Raw genomic sequence first — 24,169 nt, 5'->3', positions numbered from 1 at the left:
CCATACTTTGGCCCTCGACTTCAGAAAAGACACCCTGCTGTGTGAGAGGACATAATAGCCACCAAAACAACAAGTAATCCACCCATCACAGCACTGTCCCTACTCAGTACTCTGTAACCTAGCCCCAGTCATGACACACATTTCTAATATATGCCTCCAATCCAGAGGCTGTGCCTGGCACCAGAACTCAAGGCTCCAACTTGAGTAATGAACCTCTAAGCAACTACTGGCCACTCTAGCCAGAAGACCAGAGAAGAAACAGAAATCCTGGGTGGAAAAATACCCACAAAACAAACACAAACTCAGAAATTAGCACCTAGAACTATAATTATTTCTGAACCATATTCCTAGGTGCCATAAAACCAACTTTATGAAAATGATAAAGACCCTCAAGAGAAAATGAATAAATCTCCTAAAGAAATTGAGGAAAATCAAACAAAAAACTGGCGGAAATAAATAAATCCCTTCAAATGCAAAAAAAGCAAACAAAACAGTTGATAAACTTGAATAAAGCAATTTAAGATCTGAAAATGAAAATAGAAGCAATAAAGAAAACAAAACCTGAGGAATTCTGGAAATAGGGTGAACAAACAGGAACTACAGAAACAAGCATCATGAACAGAATACAAGAGATGGATGAGCATATCTCAGCCATTGAAGATATAATAGAAAAGATAAATGCATAGGTCAAAAAATGTTAAATCTGAAAAGTTTCTGATACAAAGCATCCAAGAAATCTAGGACAGCATAGTAGGTCAAATCTAAAAATAAAAGGAATAAAAGAAGAATTCCAGCTCCAAGACTCCAAAAGTATTTTTTAAAAAATCATAGAAGAATCATCTTTAATGTAAAAAAAAGACATGCCTCTAAAGATGCAAGCTTACAGAACACCAAATATATAGATTTTTTTAAAAAGCCATAATGCCCACAACTACCACCACATAATAATAAAAACACTAAACATTCAAAACAAAGAAAAAATATTAAAAGCTGCAAGGGGAAAAGACCAAGTTCCATAAGAGCAGAACTATTAGAATTATACGTGATTTCTCAATGGAAACTCTAAAAGACAGAAGAGCTTGGAAACATTTCTTGCAGACTGGAGAAGACCACAAATTCCATCCCAGACTACTATACCCAGCAAAACATTCAATTACCATAAAAGGAGAAAAAAAGATATTCCATGATATTGTTAAGTTTGAACAATATATATTGGAGCAGCCGCTGTCTCTAACTCAGTTATCTGCCTTTAAATCTCTTTTGTTTAACTGGATTTCCTTGTCCTGCCTCAATAGGTAAAAATGCACCCATCTCTGCTGCAACTTAATATGCCAAATTGGGTTGATATCTATAGGGAGCCTCCCCTTCACTAAAGAGAAAAGGAGAATGGAAGGAGGGGAGAAAAGAGGACAAGACTGGGAAGAGAGGAAGGGGGAAAGCCGTGATTGGGATGTAAAGTTAAAGATAAATCTATTGATTAAAGAGGAAAAAGAATAAACAATATCTATTCACAAGTTCAGACCTACAAATTGTGCTAGAAGAAAACCTCCAGCCCTAGGAGGTGAATTACTTCTATGAAAGCAAAAGGAATAGATCTCAGAGCAGCGAAAACAAAAGAAGAAAGCACACACTCAAACAACAACATAACAGGAGTTAGCAACCATTGGTCATTGATAGCTCCCAAATATCAATAGATTCAATGCCCAAATAAAAACACATAGAATAGCATAATGGTTGGAAAAACAGGATGCTTTCTTCTGCTGCTTATAATAAATGCACCTCAATATCTTTACTCTGAGATAGACATTATCTCAGAGTGAAGAGATAGAAAAGGCATCTGTAGCAATGGCCCTAAGGAACAAGCTGGTGTAGTCATTCTAATATCTAATATAAACTTCAAATCAAACTTATTTGAAAAAGATAAGGAAGAATCAAAGGGAAAAAAATCCACCAAAATTATCTTTTAATTCTTAATATCTATGCTCCAAAATCAAAGAAACCAATGTTTGCAAAGGAAAGACTACTACGCTATTAATCACATATTACACTCTCACAGATAATGGGAGACTTTAGTATCACACACTCACCAATAAAAGTCATCAAGACAAAACTAAATAGAAAAATATTACAGCTAACAAAAGTTAAACCAACTGAACCTAACAAATATTTACAGTGTTTCATTTCTATTCTGTTCCTCTTATAATTTTCTCCAAAATGGAACACATACTTGAATACAAAGCAAGTCTCAGCAAATAAAAAAATTAAATAACTCTCTGAATTTTATCAGACTATCAGGAACTAACTCTTGTTAGTTCAACAACAGAAACAGAAAAAATCGTACTCACTCAGAAACTGAATGATAACTGGGTTAGGACAGAAATAAAGAAGAAAATTAAAGACTTTCTAGAAGTTAATGGAAATGAACATATTACATAAGCAAGCTTATGGGACACAGTGTTAAGAGGAAATTGGAGGTATCTATCTCATACTAGCAAGTCAACAGCACACCAGAAATTCTTGGAAAAACAAAGTAATAAAAACTACTAAGAATAACAGCAAAAAAATACAATAATCTTAAGTCTGAAATCAATTATATAGAAATTTATTAATGCAAAGAATCAATGAAATGAGTTAGCTGTTTGAGAAAATCATAAGATGGAAAAATCCTAATACAGACTGACTAAAACACAGAGAATTAACAAAATCATCAAGGAAAAGAAGGACATAGCAACAAATGGTGGGGAAATATGGAGAACCAAAAGGACAGAGTTTAAAAACATATACTTTACAAAAATGGAAAATATAAAAGAAATGAATAATTTTCTGAATTGGTACCACTTGATAAAGTTAAGTAAAAGTGATATAACAATTTTTAAAAACCTATTTAATGCCTAGTAAAAAAAAGTAGCCAGTCATTAAATATCTCCCAATAATAAAATGACCCAGGACCAGATGGTTTTAGCACAAAATTCTATAAGAATTTCAAAGAAGAGAAAATATCAATACTCCTCAAATTATTCTACAAAATAGAAACAAAAGGAACATTGCCAAAATCATTTTATGAGGTCACAGTCACACTGATACACAAACCACTCACCAGAAAAACAATCACATACAAATAATCTTTAAAACAAATATACACACTCAATAAAATAATTGTAAATTGAATGCAAGAACACCAAAAAGATCATCCTCATGATTAAGTAAGCTTCAACCTATAAATGCAGAGATGAATGAATATACAAAAATTAATAAACAAAAGTTTTTAAAAACATGAACATTTAATTAGATATAGAAAAGGTCTTTGACAAATATCCCACACTTCTTAATGATAAAAGTCAGGGAAGGATACAATAAAACAAGGGACATATCAGGCAATATACATCACGCATGTAGCCAACATAAAATTAAATGGAGAAAAAGTCAAAACAATTTTACTGAAATAAGAAACAAGACAAGGCTGTCTGTTTTCTTAATATAGATTAAATATGAAACTTGATGTTTTAGGTAGACCAGCAAGATAACTTAAGGAGATCACAGGTATACAAATTGGAAAAAAAAATATGTCAAGGTATCTTTAGTTGCAGGTGATATCATAATATACATAAGTGACCATAACAATTTTACCAGAGAACTCATACAACTGAGAACTCTATTCAGCATAGTAGATAGATAGAAGATAACTCAAAAAAGCATTACCCCTTCTATATACAAATGACAAAGGGATTTAGAAAGTTACCCTGATACCTAAACCACACAAAGAATCAACAAACAAAGACAACTTCATACCAATATTTATGAACATTGTTGCAAAAATACTCAAGAAAACTCACAAAATTGAATCCAACAACATGTCAAAAATATCATTTCCCACCATCAAGTAGGCTGTATACCAGAGATGCAGGAATAAATCAACATATAAAAATTCATCAATATAATACACTACAAAATTAAACCGAAAGAAAAATTACATGATCATCTCATTTGATTCAGAAAAGCCTTTGGCAAAATCTAATACCACTTCATGTTAAAAAAAAATTAGAGAGATCATAGATACAAGGCACATACTTATATATAAACAAAGCAATATACAAAAAGCTAATAGACAAGATCAAACAAAATGGAGAAAAACTTAAAGCAGTTCCACTAAAATTAGGTAAAAGACAAGGCTGCCTACTCTCCACCTATCTACTCAATATAGTAATGAAAGTTCTAACTGGAGCAATGAGATAACTAAAGGAGATCAAGTAAATACAAATTGAAAAGAAAGAAATCAAATTATCAGTATTTGTTAATGATATAATAGTATACATAAGCAATTCCCAAAATTCTACCAGAGAACTTCTACACCTAAGTGGTAGGATATAAAATTAACTCAAAGAAATTAGCAGCCCATCTTTATACAAATAATAAATGGACAAAGAAAGAAATTAGGAAAATATCATTCACAACAGCCACAAATAATGTAAAATGTCTTGGTGTAAATCTAACCAAGCAAATGAAACATTTGTGTAAGAAAACCTTTAAGTACCTGAAGAAAAAAATGAAGAATATATCAGAAGATGTAAAGATCTTTCATGATCATGGCTTGGTAGGATTAAAATAATAAAAATGGCCATCTTACCAAAACCAATGTATGTATTCACTGCAAATCCTTTCAAAATTCCAACAGAATTTTTATACGCCTTTAAAAAACAATTCTCAACTTCATAAAGAAGACAAAAAACCTAGGATAGTTACAAAATAATCAAGAATAATAAGAGACTCTCTGCTAGAATCACCATACCTGACCTCAAGCTGCACTACACAGCAATAGTGATTTAAACCTGTTTCAAGAAAGCATCTTGAACAAATGGTGCTAATCTAACTAGAAATTTGTATGAAGAAGAATGCAAATAGGTCCATATTTACCACCCTGCACAAAACTCAATTCCATGTGGATCAAGAACCTCAACTTAAAATGTTATACACTAAATCACATAGACAAAAATTGGAAAATATCCTTGAACACATTTGACACAGGAGTCTATTTCATGGACAGAGCACCAGTGATTCAAGCTCTAAAATCAGCAATTGATACATGGTACCTCATTAAACTGAACTTTCATTTTTTTTTGAAAAGGCAAAAACTATTTATTCACAAAAAAAATTGTCAGAGAAACATTCATGAAGCCCCAAATCAACTTTATTCCTTCATATCATGCTTTTTTTCTCTTTTTTAAACTTTATTTTTAAAAAAAAGATAAAAAAAATTAAAACATTTTTGCATAAATGTATACAGATACAATTGTGTCAGTGCTTGGCTTTTTTTTTTTTTTTACAATGAGCAAAAAGTACAGGTAAAACGGAGTGTAACCCGAAATTTGTCAATGTGTTCTTGGTGTGAAAGGATTGAGCATGACTTTGTTTTTTTGTTTTGTTTTGTTTTGCTTTCTTTTTTTTTTTTTCTTGAACTTTACACAGTCTGTGAGTTGCTTCTGGGGCAGTCCGAGCCTCTGGGGTTAGCATCCCACTATCAGTGACTGCATATTATGTCTGTTCTTTTGTGACTGGGTTATCTCACCCAGGATGATAGTCTCTAGATGCAGCCATTTTCTTAAGAATTTGGTTAAGTCATTGTTTCTGGTGGCTGAGTAGTATTCCATTGTGTAAATGTACCACAGTTTTTGTATCCATTCATCTACTAAAGGACATCTGGGTTCTTTCCAGCTTCTGGCTATTATAAATAGAGCTGCTATGAACATTGTGATGCATGTATCTTTGTTGTATATTAAAGTGTCTCTGGGGTATATGCCCAGAAGTGGAATAGCTGGGTCTTCAGGTAGTACTATATCCAATTTTCTGAGGTATCACCAGACTGATTTCCAGAGTGATTATATCAGTTTACAACCCCACCAACAGTGGAGAAGTGTTCCTCTTTCTCCTCAACCTCGCCAGCAACTGCTGTCATCTGAGTTTTGGATCTTGGCTAATCTCACTGGTGTGAGGTGGAATCTCAGGGTTGTTTTGATTTGCATTTCCCTGATGGTTAAGAATGTGGAGCACTTCCTCAGATGTTTCTCAGCCATTCGATATTCCTCAATTGAGAACGTTTTGTTTAGCTCTGTACCCCATTTATTAATAGGGTTGTTTGATTCTCTGGTGTCTAGCTTTTTGAGTTCTTTGTATACCTTGGATATTAGGCCTCTATCTGATGTGGAGTTGGTAAAGATCTTTTCCCACTCTGTTGGCTGCTGTTTTGTTTTCTTGACAATATCCTTAGCCTTACAGAAACTTTGCAATCTCATTAAGTCCCATTTGTTAATCTTTGACCTTAGAGCTTGAGCCATTGGTGCTTTGTTCAGAAAATTTTCTTCTGTGCCTATGTGTTCTAAGGTTTTCCCTACTTTCTCATTTAATAGTTTCAGTGCATCTCGTTTAATTTGGAGATCTTTGATCCACTTACACTTGAACTTTGTACAAGGAGATGAGAAAGGGTCTATTTTCATTGTTTTGCATGCTGAGTGCCAGTTGGACCAGCACCATTTGTTGAATAGGCTGTCCTTTTTCCATTGAATGTTTATGGCTCCTTTGTCAAAAATCAGGTGACCATATACGTGAGGGCTAAACTGAACTTCTATAAGGCAAAGAACACTGTCCAAAGGAAAAAAGGCAGCCTAAAGATTGAGAAGATATCTACACTAACCAACAGATGATAAATATCCAAAATATATAAAGGCTTCAAGCAGTGAGACTCCAACAAACAAAACAGCTCAATTAAATTATAGGATACAGAGATAAACAGAGCATTCTCAACAGAGGAATCTCAAATGGTCCCGACATGCTTAAAGAAATGTTCAATACCCTTAGTCACAAGGAAAATGCAAATCAAAACAACCCTGAGATTCTACTTTACATCAATCATAATGGCTAAGATAAAAAACATAAGAGACACCACATTCTGGCAAGGATATGGAGAAAGGAAAACATTTCTCCATTGCTGGTAGGACTGAAGTTGTATAACCACTCAAGAAATCAATCAGGTGATTTTCCAGAAAACTGAAAATAGTTCTACCGAAAAACCCAGCTATACTACTTCTGCGCATAGACCCCAAAAATTTTCCACCATGCCAAAAGGACACATTTTTATTTATAATAAAAAAATCAGATATCCATCCACTGAAATATGGGTACAAAAATGTGATTCCTTTACACAGTGGATACTATTTAGATATTCAAAAGAAGGACATCATGAATTTTTCAGGAAAATGAAAAAATAAAATATAACATTCTAAGTAAGATAAACCAGATCCAAAATGACATCCATGGTATACACTTACTCATAAGTAGATGTTACTCACAAATTATAGGATAACCATGATACACCCAACAGACACAAAAAAAATTTAAACAAGAAGGAAGGCCTGAGAAAGGATGCTTGAATCACACTTATAAGTAGAAACAACATCTTCATAGGGGGCAGATAAAGGGAGTGAACTGAGAGGAAATGAGCGGAACAAAATGGGCAACTGGATCAGGTATGGGGGGAGAAAGTAGAAAGGCCCAGAAGACCTGGAGAAAAATTAAAAACAGAGACTGTATGGCAGTGGGGAGAATCTCTAGGCAGTCTTAGAGACCTCAGATAGAGAAGGCTTCCAGGAGTTAATGTGGTAACCTCACCTGAGATGCCTAACAGTGGAGATATAGAACCTAAAGAGGCCACATAATAATAGGTACAACTCCCAGTGGAGAGATAAGGAGAAAAACTCACCCACCAAAATTTGTACCCAAATTTGTCCTGTTTAAAAGTAATGCAGACATAGAGCGGAGACTAAAAGAAAAGCCAACCAAAAAAAAAAAAAAAAAAAAAACAGCCCAACTTGAAACCATTCCATGGGCAAGCAACAACCTGTTACGGTATTAATGATACTCTGTTTTGCTTACAGAAAGGAGCCTACATAATTGTCCTCTAAAAGGATCTATTCGGCATCTGACTGAAACAGATGCAGATCCCCCAGCCAGATATTGGATGGAGATTTAGTCCTCTTATGAAAGAGTTTGGGGGAAGGATTAAAGGCCCTGAAATGGATGGGGACTCCACTGTAAGACCAATAGTTTCAACTAACCTGGATCTCTAGGAGCTCACAGAATCTGAGCCACCAAGCAAAAAAACACACAATGACTAGAACAAGGCCTTTGGCATATATGTAGCAGACACGTAGCTCAGTCTACATGGCTACATTTTTCTGGCCTCAGTGGGAGATGTTGTGCCTAATCTGGAAGATACCTGATATACCAGAGCAGGTAGATACCCAGGCAGGCCCACCCTCTCAGAAGAGAAATGGAGGGAGTAGGAGGGAGGAGCTCGGTGCATGGGTTACCTTATCAGAAGGGGGAGCAGTATTTGGGATGTAAATAAAGAAAGAGAGAAAAGATCAGGGATCATATAGCGTACACCACTGGAGGAACAGAACTCAGCAAATTAGATTGATTAAAGTTTTTTTTCTTACATAAATGGTGAAACTATATACTAAAAGAAGTTGGGTATTAGTAGTTGGTATTCATAAAATGGTTGTTTCAGATATTTTCTGTTTGTCTGGAGTGCCTTAAAACTGCAAACTCTGCCAACTAAAAGCAAGCTGTCATGTAATGTGTTTGCTTTGAAGAATACATTTTTTAGATTCCCTAAATTAGAGTTATAGGTTGATAATTAAAATCAGTTCTGTTCTATTTGTATTTTCTAATTGTGACTGAACTCATAATCTTGGAAATGTAATTAAAATCAAATGCATAATATGTATTTCTTGTATAATTAATAGTCTGGCTTTGTTTTGTGAAACTTGTATCAATAAATAATCACCTGGCTTTCAGTCAGAGCTTTGAGATTCCCTTAGAAGAAAAAAAAAGAATGCAAATAGATTCTACTTATCACTCCCACAAAACTCAGATCTAAGTGGATCAAATACCTTGATATAAAACCAGATTCACTGTACCTAATATTAGAGAAAATAAGGAATAACCTAGAAAGCATTAACACAAATAAATTTCTGAACAAAACCCCTATTGGACAGCCACAGATAATTAATAAATGGGATCTCATGAAACTGAAAACTTTTGTAAGGAAAAAAATAGCAGATATCAATATATCAGAATGAAAAAAAGATTTTTACCAACACCCTATCTGATAGAGGACTAATATCCAATATATATATATATATATATATATATATATATATATATATGTATGTATGTATATATATATATATGTATATATATATAAATGCAAGAAACTAGGAATCAATGAACCAAATAATCCAATTAAAGATGAAGAATAGATCTAATGAAAGAATTTTCAATAAAGGAATCTTAAATTGCTGAGAATTACTTAAAGAAATGCTCAACTTCGTTAGTCATCATGGAAATGTAAGTCAAAATCACTTTAAGATTCCATTTTATACCTATCATAATGAATATATGCAATATCACAATTGCTAATGAGACTATAGAGTAAGGGAAATAGCCATCCATTGCCAGTGAAAGTGCAAATATGTAGAGATTTTCTGGAAATCAATCTGATGGTTCCTTAGAAAACTAGAAATCCATTTACCTCAAGCATCAGTTATACCACTCTTAGATATATACCCAAAGACATTTCATCCTATCACAAGGCACTTGATCAACTATATTTTTTGCAGTTTTATTCATAACAGCCAGAAACTGGAAACAACCTCAATGTTCCTCAACAGAAAAAAAAATAGATTTAAAATGGTACATTTATACAATAGATTATTTCTCACTAATAAAAATAAATAAATATCATGAAATTTGTAGGCAAATTGATGAGACTAGAAAAAAACCTCATCTGAGTGAAGTAACCCATATTCCAAAAGATAAAATGGTATTTATTCACTTACAAGGGAGTATTGGAAATTAAATAAATGATAACCAAGCTACAATTCATAGACCTGAGAGGTTATCTATAGAGGGAACTTCTAGATATAGGGACCTCCCTGAGAGGAGGAAATAGAATAGATTTTATGGGAATTTGGGAGTATGTGAGAATGGGAGTAGAAGAATCAGGTTGTCGGGGAGACAGAAGGAAGGAGTGTTGGAGAGAGAGTGGAACTGGGAAGGGGGCATTTGGGTAGCAGAGTGGTAACTTAGTGCAATAGAAATTTCCTGAAATTTATGAAAGTGATTTTAATGTGGACACTTAGTAATGAAGGATATGATATCTCAATGATTCATCATTTATACCCAGGCAGGGAATCCAGTGACAGGACTGTGTTTCATTCAGTTGAGTTCTTAGATAAGGAGGTCACCTGGAAATCACAATATAATCCAGGCTACTGTTAAGACAAATGGATGTTATTCACAAACTCTCAGAATGGCCTCAAAAATAATAACAATTGCCAACAAAACCCACAAACTCATTGAAAGTGGAAAAGTTGAGGTAGTACCAACATGGAGCAATCACTACTACATTCTAGTGTCTTTGGTATGAGAAAGGTACTTTTCAGGATACTAAAAAAGAAACCATATGAACAAACTCAGCCCAAACCCTTTGACTTACACACAGTCCTGCCTGAAAAAACAAATATGTCAATGCTCTAAGGTCAAATATTGACAAATGGGACTTAATGTGATTGCAAAGTTTCTGTAAGGCTAAGGAAACTGTCAAGAAAACAAAATGGCAGCCAACAGAGTGGGAAAAGGTCTTTACTAACCCCACATCAGTTAGAGGCCTAATATCGAAGGTACACAAAGAACTCAAGAAGCTAGACGCCAGAGAACCAAATAACCCTATGAAAAAATGGGGTACAGAGCTAAACAAAGAGTTCTCAAGAATATCGAATGGCTGAGAAGCATCTAAGGAAGTGCTCGACGTCATCAAAACAACCCTGAGATTCCATCTCACACCAACCAGAATGGCTAAGATCAAAAATGCAGATGACAGCAGTTGCTGACGAGAATGTGGAGAAAGAAGAACACTTCTCCACTATTGGTGGGGTTGTAAACTGGTACAACCACTCTTGAAATCAGTCTGGTGATTCTTCAGAAAATTGGACATAGTACTACCTGAAGATTAGTTATTCCACTTCTGGACATATACCCCAGAGAAGCTCCAACATACAACAAAGACACATGCACCACAATATTCATAGCAGCCATATTTATAATAGCCCGAAGCTGAAAAGAACCCAGATGCCCTTCAATAGATGAATGGATACAAAAATTGTGCTATATTTACACAATGAAGTACTACTCAGCTATCAGAAACAATGACTTTATGAAATTTTTAAGAAAATAGATGCATCTAGATGATATCATCCTGAGTGAGATAACCCAGTCACAAAAGAACAGACATAATATGCAGTCACTAATAATTGTATATTAACCCCAGAAAGCTCTGAACACCCCAGAAACAACTCACAAACTATGTGAAGTTCAAGAAAAATCAAAGGCCAAAAAATAAAAATAAAAACCATATGCTTAATCTTTACACATAAAGAAAACTTTGACTAATTCTAGGTTACATCTTGTTTTACATGTACTTTATGCTCATTGTAACTAGTAAGATTTTAATGCACACTATCAAACCTTTAAAAAAATCAAGTACTGACAAAAATGTATTCATATACTTATATGCAAAAATGCTTTAAAATCTGTACATTTATCTTTATTTTTTAAATAAAGTTGTTCAATTTTTTTAAATGCCATTTTCATCAGAAAAAAATATGCTAGAATGATGATGGCACAGAAATTATAGGAGTAGGCAAACAATGCCTGACTTGATCGAAGGCCCACACTACAAGAAGGAAATCATACGTAACACTGCTTGGATAATGTACAACTAGAGACTAGATAGCCCAGAGACCTAGAATAAAACCAATCACTAAAAATAATCAATAAAAAATATTCCTAATAATAGTCTGCTATAGTTATAGACCAGTGCCTTACAGTCATTATCAAGGAGACATTCTCTGGAAGTATATTGGAAAAGATTACAGAGACTCATAAGCAGACGTTATATGGAGAGTCTAAGTTAGAGGACTTCATCAAATCTTTCCCCTCTGATCTCAGGAAACTTAGGCAAAGAGGAGGTGGAGACATTGTACTAGCCAACGGTGACAGAGAACACCAAAAGGACAAAGGTCTCTAAATCAACTAAACAAGTTGCATATGACCTCGAAGAAACCAAAATAACAAACATGGGGCCTACACAGATCTGCAACATGTTTCCTAAATAAATTTTATAGCTATTGAGTTAATATTTTGATGGTACTCCTGTTCATGAGACCAAATGGGTCTCTGATTCTTGAACCTGCTCTTGGGACTCTTCTCCTGTTGAATTACCAGGTCCAACTTTGATATGGTAGTTTTTCCTTCACCTTAATTGTATTTTATTTTGTCATGTTTGGTTATTATTCCTTATAAGCACATTCTTTCTAATGTGAGACAAAGAGGGAGTGGATTCAGAGGGAAGAAGAAGTACAGAGAAACTGAGCAAAGTAAATAGAGGGGAAACTATAGCCAAGATGCATATATGTATATGTATGTGTGTTTATATATATATGTGGGGGGGGGGGTGGAAGCTTCAGTAGGTTTCCATATGAGTAGGAGAGGCAGAGCCTGGAAATCGGTGTATTCTGAGGACTTCATGCTGTTATGGATATTCAGTTAGTTTCTTGCACTCATGGACTTCACATACCTTATCAATGAGTTGTAAGAAAACTCTAAGAGGGTTTACAGTCCCACACTGGGCAATGTCTTTATCACTGACAACAATAATGACTTATATTTTACGATTATTATTACTGGATAAAATTAGTGATTCAACCACCAAGTTTAGAAAGAATTTAGAGATTTAGATTGTTAGTACATTTAGTTTAAGATGTTTATGTTAGGGGCTTTGATGTGAAAAGATCTTTGGAGACAATTTAAATTTCATATAAGCAGACTCTTCATAATTCAGCAAGGGACATTTTTGAGATTAGGGAAAAAGAACAATGGCAGCCTGACTAGTACTAGATGACTATCTTTGTTGATAATGCTGAGATTGTTATCAAGATAATGATTAGTTCCTTGTACTCATTTTTGCCCTCAGCTTCCTGGTACAATTTAATAAAATGTTATTAATCAGTAGGTATGCACCCTAAGAATTGAAAGTAAAAGGTATTAACCAGAGACTGCTTGACCCCTAGGATCTCTGACACACCCAGGATCTCAGAGGAAAAAGATACCCTTGCCCAGACAGAGGGACACATCCCTTACTGTTTGTACCTGCAACCAGGAGCAGATCCTGGGCTCTGGTTCACTACCCACTCCCCCAAGACCCAGAGGCAGCTTGACCTTCAGGATCTCTGACACACCCAGAATCTCGGGTGAGGATTCAACACACTCCAATACCTGGCACAACTCACACCCCCAGGACATAAAGGATGCAAGAAGTCTTGCCCATCCAGAGTCACACATTACTTCTGTGTTGCACCTGAAACCTGGAGTGGACAATGATCTCTGGCTCACCAACCATTCTGCTCACACCCAGTGGCAGCTTGAATCCCAGGACCTCTGACACATCCAGGATCTCAGAAGCCCAGTATCACAAGATAACAGAGATAGCTGGACCCCAGGAGTTTCAACATAACCAGAATTACAGGAATGCAGGCTCACAGGAGGAACAAACTCAAGTCAGAAACAGCAAGGCCATTTAGCAGCAGAGACAACCAGATGGTTAGAAGTAAGGGCAAAAATATAAGACACAGAAATCAGTGCTACTTGGGAATATCAGAACCCAGTTCTCCCACAACTGCAAGTCCTGGATAATTCAACACACCTGAAAAGCAAGATTCAGATCTTAAATTCAATCTCTTGAAGATGATAGATGATTTTTTAAAACAGAAATAAATCCCTTAAAGTAACACAGGTAAACAAAGAGAAGCTCTTAAAATGAAAACATAAATCTCTTTTAAAAAAATACAGAAAAACACAATCAAACAGTTAAAGGAATTGAACAAAACCATCCAGGATCTAAAAATGGAAAGATATACATTAAAGAAAACACAAAGTGAGAAAAATCTGAGACGGAAAGCCTACAAAAGAGATCTGGAGACACAAATGCAAAATTCGTCAAAAGAATACAAGAGATAAGAGAGAGAAGCCCAGGCGCTAAAGATAGAAATAGTGCCAAGAAACAAGACAGAGTAGCAATTCTAGTATGGAAAAAAATGGACTTTCAACCAAAAGTTATGAAAAAAAAAAAAAGATGGGGAATGACACTACATACTCATCAAAGAAAAAATTCAGCAAGACGAACACTAAATTTTAAACATCTATGCCACCAAGTGCCCAAAGTAAAGAAAGAATACTAAAAGCAGTAAGGGAAAAAGGTCAGGTAACATATAAAGGCAGAACAATCAGACTCACACCCGATTTCTCAACAGAAACTATGAAAGATAGAAGAGCCTGGACAGACATCATGCACACCCTAAGAGAGCACAAGAGCCACCCCAAGCTGCTATACCCAACAAAACTATCAATCACCATAGAGGAAAAGATGAAGATATTTCAAGACAAATCAAAATTTACACAATATCTGACCACAAACCCAGCACTACAACGAATTATTTGTGAAAAACCCAATACAATGAGGGAAAATACAGCCTAGTAAAAACAAGAAAACCAAAAGAAGATAAAGACACAGACACAACTCAACCCACAAAGAAATAATAGCAAGAAACAGAAACAACTATTCCTTGATATCTATTAACATAAATGGACTCAACTCCCCAATAAAGAGACATAGGCTATCAGACTGGATACATAAACAAAATCCAGCTTTTTGCTGCAAACAGAAAACTCATCTCAGAGAAGAAGACAGAAACTATCTCAGAGTAAAAGGGTGGGAAAAAAACTTCCAAGCAAACAGTCCCAAGAATCAAGCTGGAGTGGCTATTCATATATCGAATAAAGTAAATTTCCAACCAAAAGTTATCAAAAAAGATAAGGAAGGACACTTTTTACTCATTACCGGGGAAATCTGTCAGGAGAAACTCTCAATCCTTAACATATATGCTCCAAATAAAAGCACCCACATTCATAAAACAAACCCTACTAAAGCTCAAAAAATACATTCCACCCCACACAATAATAGTGAGAGACTTTAATAACCCACTCTCACCAATGGACAGATCGTGGAAAAAGAAACTGAACAGGGACACTGCAAAACTAGCAGAGACTTTGAACCAGCTAGAATTAATAGATATATACAGAACATATTATCCTAAAGTAAAAGAATACACCTTCTTCTCACCACCCCATGGCACCTTCTCAAAAATTGACCACATAATTAGACACAGAACGAACCTCAATCCATATAAGAAAATTGAAATACTACCATGCATCCTCTCAGATCACCATGGTCTACAGCAGGTCTTTAACAACAACAAACACAACAAAAAGCCCACATACACATGGAAACTAAACAACGCTCTGTTAAACGATAGCAGGGTAAAAGAAGAAATAGAGAAATTAAGGATATTCTAGAATTCAATGAAAATGAAAACACAACATACCCAAACCTATGGGATACAATGAAAGCAGTACTGAGAGGAAAACTCATAGACCTAAGTGCTTCCAAAAAGAAACTGGAGAGAGCTTACATCAGCAACCTGACAGCACAGCTAAAAGCCCTAGAACAAAAGGAAGCAGAGATACCCAAGAAGAGTAGACGGCAAGAAATAATCAAAATTAGGGCAGAAATAGACCAAATAGAATCAAAAAGAACCATTGAAAAAATTAACAAAACCAAGAGTTGGTTCTTTGAGAAAAGCAACAAGATTGATAAACCCCTAGCCAGACTAACTAGAAGGCAAAGAGAGAGTATACAAATTAACAAAATCAGAAAGAAAAGTGGGTACATAACAACTGAAACTGAGGATATCAAGAAATTATCAGATCCTACTACAAAAACTTAACTCCACAAAACTGGAAAATCTGGAGAAAATGGATAGATTCCTAGACAGATACAAGATCCTAAATTTAAACCAAAACCATTAAACCATCTAAATAATCCCATAACACTTAAAGAAATAGAAGAACTCATCAAAAGCCTCCCAAGCAAAAAAAGCCCAGGTCCAGACGGGTTCAGTGCAAAATTTTGTCAGACATTTATTGGGGATATAACACCAATATTCGCCAAGCTATTCCAAAAAATAGAATCAGATGGAATATTACCCAACTCATTTTTTGAGGCTACAATAACCCTCGTATCTAAGCCACACAAAGACCCTACAAGGAAAGAGAACTTCAGACCAATCTCACTTATGAACATTGATGCAAAAATACTCAACAAAATCCTTGCAAACCGAATCCAAGAACACATCAAAACCATCATTCATCATGACCAAGTAGGCTTCATCCCTGCGATGCAGGGATGGTTTAACATAAGGAAATCCATCAATGTAATCCACCATATAAACAAACTTAAAGACCAAAATCACATGGTCATCTCACTAGATGCTGAGAAAGCATTTGACAAAATCCAACACCATTTCATGTTAAAAGTCCTGGAAAGAACAGGAATCCAAGGCCCATATTTAAACATAATAAAAGCAATATACAGCAAACCAACAGCCAACATCAAACTTAATGGCGAGAAACTTGAAGCAATCCCACTAAAATCAGGGACTCGACAAGGCTGCCCACTCTCTCCCTACCTATTCAACATAGTACTGGAAGTCCGGGCTGGAGCAATTAGACAGCAAAAGGAGATCAAGGGGATACAAATCAGAAAGGAAGAGATAAAAACATCACTCTTTGCCGATGACATGATAGTGTACTTGAGTGACCCCAAAAATTCCACCAGAGAACTCCTACAGCTGATAAACAAGTTCAGCAAAGTGGCCGGATACAAAATTAACTCAAACAAATCAGTAGCCTTCCTATACTCAAAGGACAAACATGTGGAGAAAGAAATTAGGGAAAAGGTACCCTTCACAATAGTTACAAAAACTATGAAATACCTTGGTGTGACTCTAACTAAGGAAGTAAAGGAACTGTATGACAAGAACTTCAAACCTCTAAAGAAAGAAATTGAGGAGGATCTCAGAAAATGGATAGATCTCCCATGCTCATGGATTGGAAAGATCAACATCTTAAAAATGGCCATCCTACCAAAAGCAATCTACAGATTCAATGCAATCCCCATCAAAATTCCAACCCAGTTCTTCATGGAATTGGAAAGATCAATGTGCAATTTCATATGGAATAACAAAAGACCTAGAATAGCGAAATCCATCCTCAACAACAAAAAAACATCTGCGGGAATCACTATCCCTGACCTCAAGCTATATTACAAGGCAATTGTGCTGAAAACTGCATGGTACTGGTACAGAAATAGGCAAGTGGATCAATGGAATAGAATAGAAGATCCAGAAATGAGCCCTCGTGTATATGGTCACCTGACTTTTGACAAAGGAGCAGTAAACATTCAATGGAAAAAGGACAGCCTATTCAACAAATGGTGCTGGTCCAACTGGCACTCAACATGCAAAAGAATGAAAATAGACCCGTTCTTATCTCCTTGTACAAAGCTCAAGTGTAAGTGGTTCAAAGATCTCCACATTAAACCAGATACACTGGAACTATTAGATGAGAAAGTAGGGAAAACCTTAGAACACATAGGCACAGGAGAAAATTTCCTGAACAAAACACCAATGGCTCAAGCTCTAAGGTCAAAGATTAACAAATTGGACTTAATGAGATTGCAAAGTTTCTGTAAGGCTAAAGACATCGTCAAGAAAACAAAACGGCAACCAACAGAATGGGAAAAGATCTTTACCAACACCACATCAGATAGAGGCCTAATATCCAAGGTGTACAAGGAACTCAAAAAGCTAGACACCAGAGAATCAAATAACCCTATTAAAAAATGGGGTACAGAGCTAAACAAATCATTTTCAGTTGAGGAACACTGAATGGCCGAGAAACATCTGAGGAAGTGCTTGACATCCTTAGCCATCAGGGAAATGCAAATCAAAACAACCCTAAGATTCCACCTCACACCAGTCAGATTGGCCAAGATCCAAAACTCAGATGACAGCAGATGCTGGCGAGGCTGCGGAGAAATAGGAACACTTCTCCACTGTTGGTGGGGTTGCAAGCTAATACAACCACTCTGGAAATCTGTCTTGCGATACCTCAGAAAATTGGATATAGTACTACATGAAGACCCAGCTATTCCACTTCTGGGCATATACCCCAGAGACACTTTAATACACAACAAAGATATATGCACCACAATGTTCATAGCGGCTCTATTTATAATAGCCAGAAGCTGGAAGGAACCCAGATGTCCTTCAGAAGACGAATGGATACAAAAATTGTGGTACATATACACAATGGAATACTACTCAGCCACCAGAAACAATGACTTAACCAAATTCTTAAGAAAATGGCTGCATCTAGAGAAGATCATCCTGAGTGAGATAACCCAGTCACAAAAGAACAGACATAATATGCAGTCACTGATAGTGGGATGCTAACCCCAGAGGCTTGCACTCCCCCAGAAACAACTCACAGACTGTATGAAGTCCAAGAAATAAAGAAAACAAAAACTATACATATATTCACAAAACAAGAAGACTTTGACTATTTCCATGTTGCGTTTTGTTTTGCATGTACTTTACGCTTATTGCAACTAGTACGTTTTCAATGCATACTGTTCAAGCCCTTGAAAAAAATCAAGTACTGACTAAAAAACATATTCACATGGTTTTATGTAATATTTATTTTAATGTCTGAAAAAACAGTACTGACAAAAATGTATAATTTTAAGCAAAAAATGTTTAAAATCTTTAAAAAAAATAAATAAATAAAATAGATGATAGATAGATAGATAGATGATTGATAGATAGATAGATGATAGATAGATAGATAGATAGATAGATAGATAGATAGATAGATAGATAGATAGATAGATAGATAGATAGACAGATAGGCATTGATTTGTTACATATCACTAATTTTTTGGTTATAAATAACATCTTCTGAAGCAATATTGGTAGTAACTCTTGCTCCAAAGTATTTAACTTAAATATCTATTTACCCTTTTCTTTTACCTGTTTTTTAAGCCATTGAAAGCTTTATAGAGAGTAACATCATTCCATTCTATGGTGGTGATCTCATTGTTCCGCATCCCAGCAAAGGCATAGATCAGGTGAGTACACAGGCAGGGGTTAATGTCATCAGGCTTGAAACTCCCCAGGCCTGGCCGATATTGGGCCCAGTTGGTAAAGTAGCATACCAAATTGTAGGCAGACCCTGTGATAATCAAGAATAAGTATGATGGCTGGGTGCATTTGGTACTGAACTGTGAAAACAGGTTGAGTTCTGCTTCTGTTTCCCTCAATGTCTCATAGCCCTGATCTCCAAGTGTAGGTGACTACTGTGATCACTGTTACACATAAATTAAGAGATGCTAAAAATACATTTGGGGATCTTGAAACAAAATGCCAATACTTCATGAAATTCAATGGTCCCATAAAGACCACTTGATGAGAATTTAAAACTCTTAGATGGTCAAGCTATACAGACTAGCAATAACAGCTGAACTAAAAACTGGGATGGGAAACTTGTCTTAATCGCCTTTGAGTTCTGACCTCCTTTCACTTACAGCATGTTCTGACCCTGTGGACACAACTGCCTTCTTAAGTATCTGTTTGCATTGGTATAACTATATTCAAAATCATATCCTATGTTTTAAGCAATAGAGAACAGGATAGCTGGTGATAACAATGACTAATATCTGATACAATCCACATAGCACCTAAAAAAAAAAAAAAAAAAGTCTACTCCTGCCGTAAGGCAAACCCATCTCTCTTTCTCCAATATGCTTTATTTCCTGGTAAATTTTTTCAAATACAATAATACTGGAATGTATTTTTACTTAACTATGTTAATTAGACAGTTGTATCATGTAAATTGAGATATGTAAGTTTGATGGTAGTTAATTGTTCTGTCAAAAGTAGAACATGGAATCAGTGACTTACCCAGTGGAGCATTCAGCAGAAGAGCCAGACCTAGAAAAAGAAAATAGATATTTATTGTGAAGTAGATGCCTTAGTCTTCTAGGATATAACTCTAGAGCCATATGGTCCATCTTGTTGTGACAGCCCAAGTGAAACTTTGCAGTTGTGTAAAGGGGTAATCTTTTCAGTAAACATTCTTTGATCTACACTTTACTACATAGTCAAAAATAGTCACTATCCTTTTTACATTCTGCACCGTAGTTTTTGTAAATGTGATGTCTACTATGTATGAAGCAGGGCTGGCTAAAATTGCTCCAGATTCACATCACTTTGTAACCACAGAAACAAATTGCCACATTTCCCAGACCTGATATAAGCTCAGTACTTCAACAGATAAGGCATTCTCTAAAGCAGAGTCAAAGGGTGGTAACATATTCAGAGAAATTTTGCTAAAGTTATGCCTCCAGGTGCTTCCCCTTGGCTTCTACAGAGAACTTTCTTTAAACATTATCTTCCTCTATAGCCCAAGCTGCCTTTGACCTAGAAAACTTCCTGCCTGTACCACTTGAGTATGGGGACCACAGATTTGACACACTGTCAAGAGAACTGGACTATTTATCTCAGCATCTTTTATATACTAGGCTTTGGAATTCTTTTAAAAATGGCTTTGAAGCATAACAAAGTTTCTAAAGCACAAATTTAGAGCAGCTTGTAAGTTATAGACAATAGTTGGCTCTAAACAACTACTAAATCAACCACTTATTGCATGTCTGGGATTGACATTTATGTTGTCATCATCTCAGCAGGATTATAAGGGAAAATAAATAATCCAGCAGAAATCAGAGCAAAGAAAACTTGAATATCTTTATATTGATTACTACTGGTTTGTTTGTTGGTTTGTTTGTTTGTTCTTGTTTTATCTCCAAAGGAGCTATTTCCTATTTACAGAAAAGTAAATAAAGATGATGGCAATTTAAGACAGGTAGTGTAGGATGATGACTAGGGAAAATGAATGCCTGGAAATGACAGAAAAGAGTAAGACAAATACTGAAAGTCAGTGACACTGCTTTTAACACCATGCCAGTGACATGAGCTTAGAGAGCAAGAGAAAGACTGATTGCATGAGGAAAAAACATTTGCAATGAGAAGAAAGAAATGAAAAGGTCAGAGGTGTCACACACTGACTATTTCCTAGTTATGAGACCCAAAGAGGAAAGGACACATAGGAAACCTAGCTCTGACTACAGACTCACCAGCTACAAGAATGAGCTTGGCCATGATGCCCTCAGTACTGCTGTAGCCAAACTTCAAATGGCTTTTTATACCATCTGAGTGCCTTCTTATCACAAGGGTTTCTAAGAGGTCAGGGTTTAAGCAAGATGTGTTTATGACTAATCACTAATTTCCCAGATCTCCCCTGCAGATTTGCCTACTTAGATCTCTCACCTCTGCCATCACCTTTCCTGCCCTGTATGGACATAATAATACCATGTCATTTTAGAAGGGTCATGTAGACCAATAGAGACAACCTTGAAACTTAATAGCTTTTTTGGCACTCCCAGTGTGGACAAACACCTGTTCATATACTTAAGTTGTTCATTTTGTGGACATTTCATGCCTGGCATAAAAAAATGTTCTTATTGGAAGGTAAACAACAAAAAACCCTTGGAAATTATTAGCTGCTTTTCTTTTATGTTTTCTTTTATGGAACTTTCACATACAACATGTACAATCTGTGCCTAAAAAACTTTTCCTCTTTAACGGGTGCTTCCTAAACATCCTGTCTATTTCTGTTCTTAAGAGTTACTTCAAGTTAAAATTATAAGGTAGTTTGGTTTAAGAATTTGTGAATACAAAATTAATCCTGAATTACCATTCCTTCTAGTAGACTTCTACTTTAGACAAAATGTTTTATTCATTATTCCTTACAGTTGCCCTAATTTATAGCTATAAACATAAACATTTAGAAGGCAGTTTGATACCATTTCAGGGTGTTTTTCTCTGAGGGTGGCTTTCTCTGACTCCCAAAGAGTTAATGAACTTGGAGCCTCTATCTAAATCAGAGAGTTACCTATAAGAAAAGAACAAAGAGCCAGAGTAATCACTTCTTTACTTAATCCCTTACTGTTAAACAGCAGGTGTTACTTGCCAAAAGCCAGTGGTTTCTGGTGACAGAATAACAAAGAATTAAGAAAGGTAAATATTTGTTTTTAATTATCTTTAATCTTTTCTATAGTCCAGTTGTTATTCCCCTCCTGCTCTACCTTTCAACAGTTCCTCATTCCATTTCTCCTCCCCTGTCTCCAAGAGGATGTCCCCACAGTGCCCACCCTGCCAGGCTTTCCACTCCCTGGAGCCTCAAGTTTCTCCAGGGTTAGGTGCATATTCTCTCACTGAGGTCAGACTAGGCAGTCCTCTGCTATATTTGTCAAGGGGGCCACCTCATACCAACCAGTGTATGCTGCCTGGTTAGTAGCTCAGTGTCTGAGAGATCTCAGTGGTCTACATTAGTTGAAACTGCTGGTCCTTCTAAGGTATCACCCTCCTCACAATTTCTACCAGCCTTTCTCTATCTCAACCACAGGGGTCCCTGGCTTCTGCCCATTGTTTGGATGTATCTGTGTCTGTCTCAATCATGTACTTGTTGGGCCTCTCAGAGTGCAGCCATGCTAGGCTCCTGTCTGTAAGCACATCATAGTATCAGTAATAATGCCTGGCCCGGGAGCCTCCCCTTGAGATGGATCCCAATTTGGGCTGGTCAGTGAACCTCCTTTCCCTCAGTTTCTTCTCCATTTTTTCCCTGCAGTTTTTTTTAGACAGGAACAATTCTGGGTCAGTTTTTAACTGTGGAATGGCAACCCCATCCCTCCACTTGATGCCCTATCTTTCTACAGGAGGTGTACTCCACAAGTTTCCTCTCCAAACAGTTGGGTATTTCATCTAAGATCCCTCACTTTGAGTCCTGAGAGTCTTTAGCTTTCCAGGTCTCCAGTACTTTCTAGAGAGTCCCCCCACCTCTTACCTGCTTCCGTTCATTTTGATGAACCTTGGGACTTCACTCCTATTTCTCCCCCAATACCTGATTAAGATCCTCCTTTTTCTTTTTCCTCCCCTCCCGCCAATGTTCCTCTTTCCATTTGTTTCCCATGATTGCTTTCTTCTCCCTCCCAAGTAAGACTGAAACATTCTCACTTGATGCTTTCAGCTTGTTAACCTTCTGGAGTTCTATGGATGGTATCCTGAGTATTCTGTACTTTAGGGGCTAATATACACTTATTAGTGAGTACATACCATGCATGTCCTTTTGGGTCTGAGTTACCTCACCCAGGATAATATTTCTAGTTCCATCCCCTTTGCCTGCAAAACTTGTGATATCCTAATTCTTAACATCTGAATAGTATTTCATTGTGTAACCAAACCACATTTTCTGTATCTATTCTACCATTGTCAGACATACGGGTTGTTTCCAGGCTGAGGCCTCACTGTCTATACTGGGTAGTGCTACCATTGCAGATTCATGTTTGTGAACCCAACACTAATGAACTGAACTTCTGGTGTATCTGTAAAATGTTTGTGAGTGGATCAAGCTGCCAATGTTGACCTATGAACTGAACTACCAATTTCTAGACAACACAAATGAATGTTGCTCCAAAGAACCATTTCTAAACAGTTCAACTTTCCCCATATACATTCTTTTATACTATCTTTGGTGGGTGGTGGGCTAAAAGAGAGGTTTAATCATTTAAGAACCATCATTAAAAATAGATTTTGAAAAAATTAGCATGACATACTCAAACAATGTCTTACCATATCACAAGGACACTTGCCTAACTATGTTCAACAAAGTTTTATTTGTGATACCAGAAAGTGGAAATAACCTACATGTCCCTCAACTGAAAATGGATAAAGAAAACATTATAAAATTACACTATGGAATATTACTCAGCTACTAAAAACACATCATGATGTGCTGGCCTGGCTGTAGCCTTCAGAGTCAATGGATCCCTAGACTTAGACTTGGGGCTACAGCTTACTTCATGACTCTCTCCCGATCTAGAATGTATGCTAGTCTTGTGGTGTACCACTAAGCTGTTACTCTAACTATTCTGTTTGTCTTTGTTCTAGGTTTTGTTTTTTGGAGGGGGTAGTTCTCCTGGAGA

At 36.1% G+C, this 24,169-nt stretch overlaps 1 protein-coding gene across 1 annotated transcript in view; it reads right to left on the bottom strand.

Moving 5' to 3' along the window:
• The window catches only part of LOC308420160 (acidic mammalian chitinase), a gene marked incomplete at both ends in the record, with an annotated part of 50,846 nt that extends 29,559 nt beyond the window's left edge, over positions 1-21,287 (bottom strand). Inside the window, 3 exons of the mRNA XM_080916062.1 lie at positions 19,101-19,302; positions 20,031-20,060; positions 21,263-21,287. Coding sequence (XP_080772188.1) covers positions 19,101-19,302; positions 20,031-20,060; positions 21,263-21,287 — 257 coding nt within the window. The remainder of the gene's footprint in view (positions 1-19,100; positions 19,303-20,030; positions 20,061-21,262) is intronic.
• Between the last annotated feature and the right edge of the window lie 2,882 nt (positions 21,288-24,169).

This window comes from Micromys minutus (assembly GCF_963924665.1).
Source record: "Micromys minutus genome assembly, chromosome: 4".
NCBI lineage: Eukaryota > Metazoa > Chordata > Mammalia > Rodentia > Muridae > Micromys > Micromys minutus.
This window is presented reverse-complemented; position numbering and strand designations above follow the sequence as displayed.